The sequence below is a fragment of the Octodon degus genome, unplaced genomic scaffold (assembly GCF_000260255.1).
Source record: "Octodon degus isolate 3935 unplaced genomic scaffold, OctDeg1.0 scaffold00035, whole genome shotgun sequence".
Classification (NCBI taxonomy): Eukaryota; Metazoa; Chordata; class Mammalia; order Rodentia; family Octodontidae; genus Octodon; species Octodon degus.
In genome coordinates this window covers 16334222-16335719 of record NW_004524611.1, presented here as the reverse complement: position 1 = coordinate 16335719, position 1498 = coordinate 16334222, and the positions used below count along the sequence as shown (strand labels likewise).

The 1498-nt window shown below is 35.8% G+C and overlaps 1 protein-coding gene across 1 annotated transcript in view; it reads left to right on the top strand.

Annotated features, from left to right (window-relative positions):
* Positions 1-1498, top strand: part of Stag3 (stromal antigen 3) — a 29038-nt gene that overhangs the window by 6217 nt on the left and 21323 nt on the right. Inside the window, 2 exon segments of the mRNA XM_023714320.1 lie at positions 491-587; positions 1211-1355. Coding sequence (XP_023570088.1) covers positions 491-587; positions 1211-1355 — 242 coding nt within the window.

The window sequence follows — 1498 nt, the reverse complement described above, 5'->3', positions numbered from 1 at the left end:
AAGCTTGTTCTAAGTAGGTGCTTTAGACCACTGAGCCATCTCACCAGCCCTCTATCTGTATTTTAGATACTTGCTTCGATTCAGCTTCCAGTTCACTCATCTCCACGTGCAGTCTGCTTTTACTTCAGCTGTTGAAGTCTTATATTTTATATAAAAACAAAATTTGTACAATTTTCAAATTTGGTTGCTTTTTTGTTTCTTTTAGGGTTTTTTTCTCTTTAATCATGCTAAACTATAATCTGTGATAACTTTAGCATCTAAAGTATTTGTGAATATGATTCTGCTGTTTCTGTAATTTTAATTGCCTTGTTTAATTATATGTTACACTAGGTTTTACTGTGACCCACTCATATTTCCTGAAGCCGTATGTGTTGTAATTCTTTGGGGCCTGGGTCAAAGGTGGATTTCCAAGAGACAAATCTGCATTTGCTTCTAGCAGTTGTTTGGGGGCCCTCCAGAATCATTTTTAATTATTCACATTTTCCCCTAGTCTTTGGTAGATGAATGGTTGGAAAGCTACAAGCAAGATGAGGATGCAGGATTCCTTGAACTTATTAACTTTTTCATTCGATGTTGTGGATGTAAAGGTGAAGAAATACTACCCCTTTCTCTTCCCCAGCTTTTTATTCCTGTGTTATGAAATGTTATTTAGACAAGAAGGATTATAGACATTTTCAAAATAAAGCAAGAAGGTAAAGCATAAGAGTTTCACTTAACAGTGTTTTTATTTAGTAAATAAGAGAAGTGGTCTAGTAGGGAAGTGTGTTGATAGTGAGGCAAGAGCCTTGGAGAAAAACAATCATACTTCTGTAATGATAATAGTCACAAATTTGAAAATGAACTATCAAATGCCCATTAGTATTTTGTAAATGAGATACCACTTATTTCTTACTAGGTTCTTCACATATATGTTTCCCTATGAAGCTAGGGAGTTCCTAGATCTCTATATGCCATGGCTTAGTTCATGGACCAGTGTTGTTGTTGAGGTTGTTGGTAAGAATCTGGCAACTGATTTAGTTTATTTTCTTTATTTTTTTATTAGTTTGGGGTTTTTTAAAGCCATAGTTTTTTACCACATGCTTTCTTTGAATACTGAGGACTGGGTCAGGTCTTTTGAGTCCTTACTTAAGTGCTTTTCAGTGTGTGTCTGTGAATGAACATAATGCCCTGTTATTTTTCTTTCAACTACCTCATCTCCTCCATTCTTTAGGCACTGTGACCCCTGAGATGTTTAAGAAGATGTCGAACTCAGAGATCATCCGGCACTTGACAGAACAGTTTAATGAGGTGGATGAAGATGACCAAGATACTCTTACTCCTTTCATTTCAAAACTCAAGGCCCATTATATCTTTTTGTATGATTCTGGGAAATAGATAACTTTTATTTTATTTTATTTTATTTATATTTATTTATTTATTTATTTATTTTGTGTGTGTGTGACCAGCCCAGCCCACCAGGGGGCGGGGCTGGCTGGCATGTGGTGCTGGGGGATTGAAC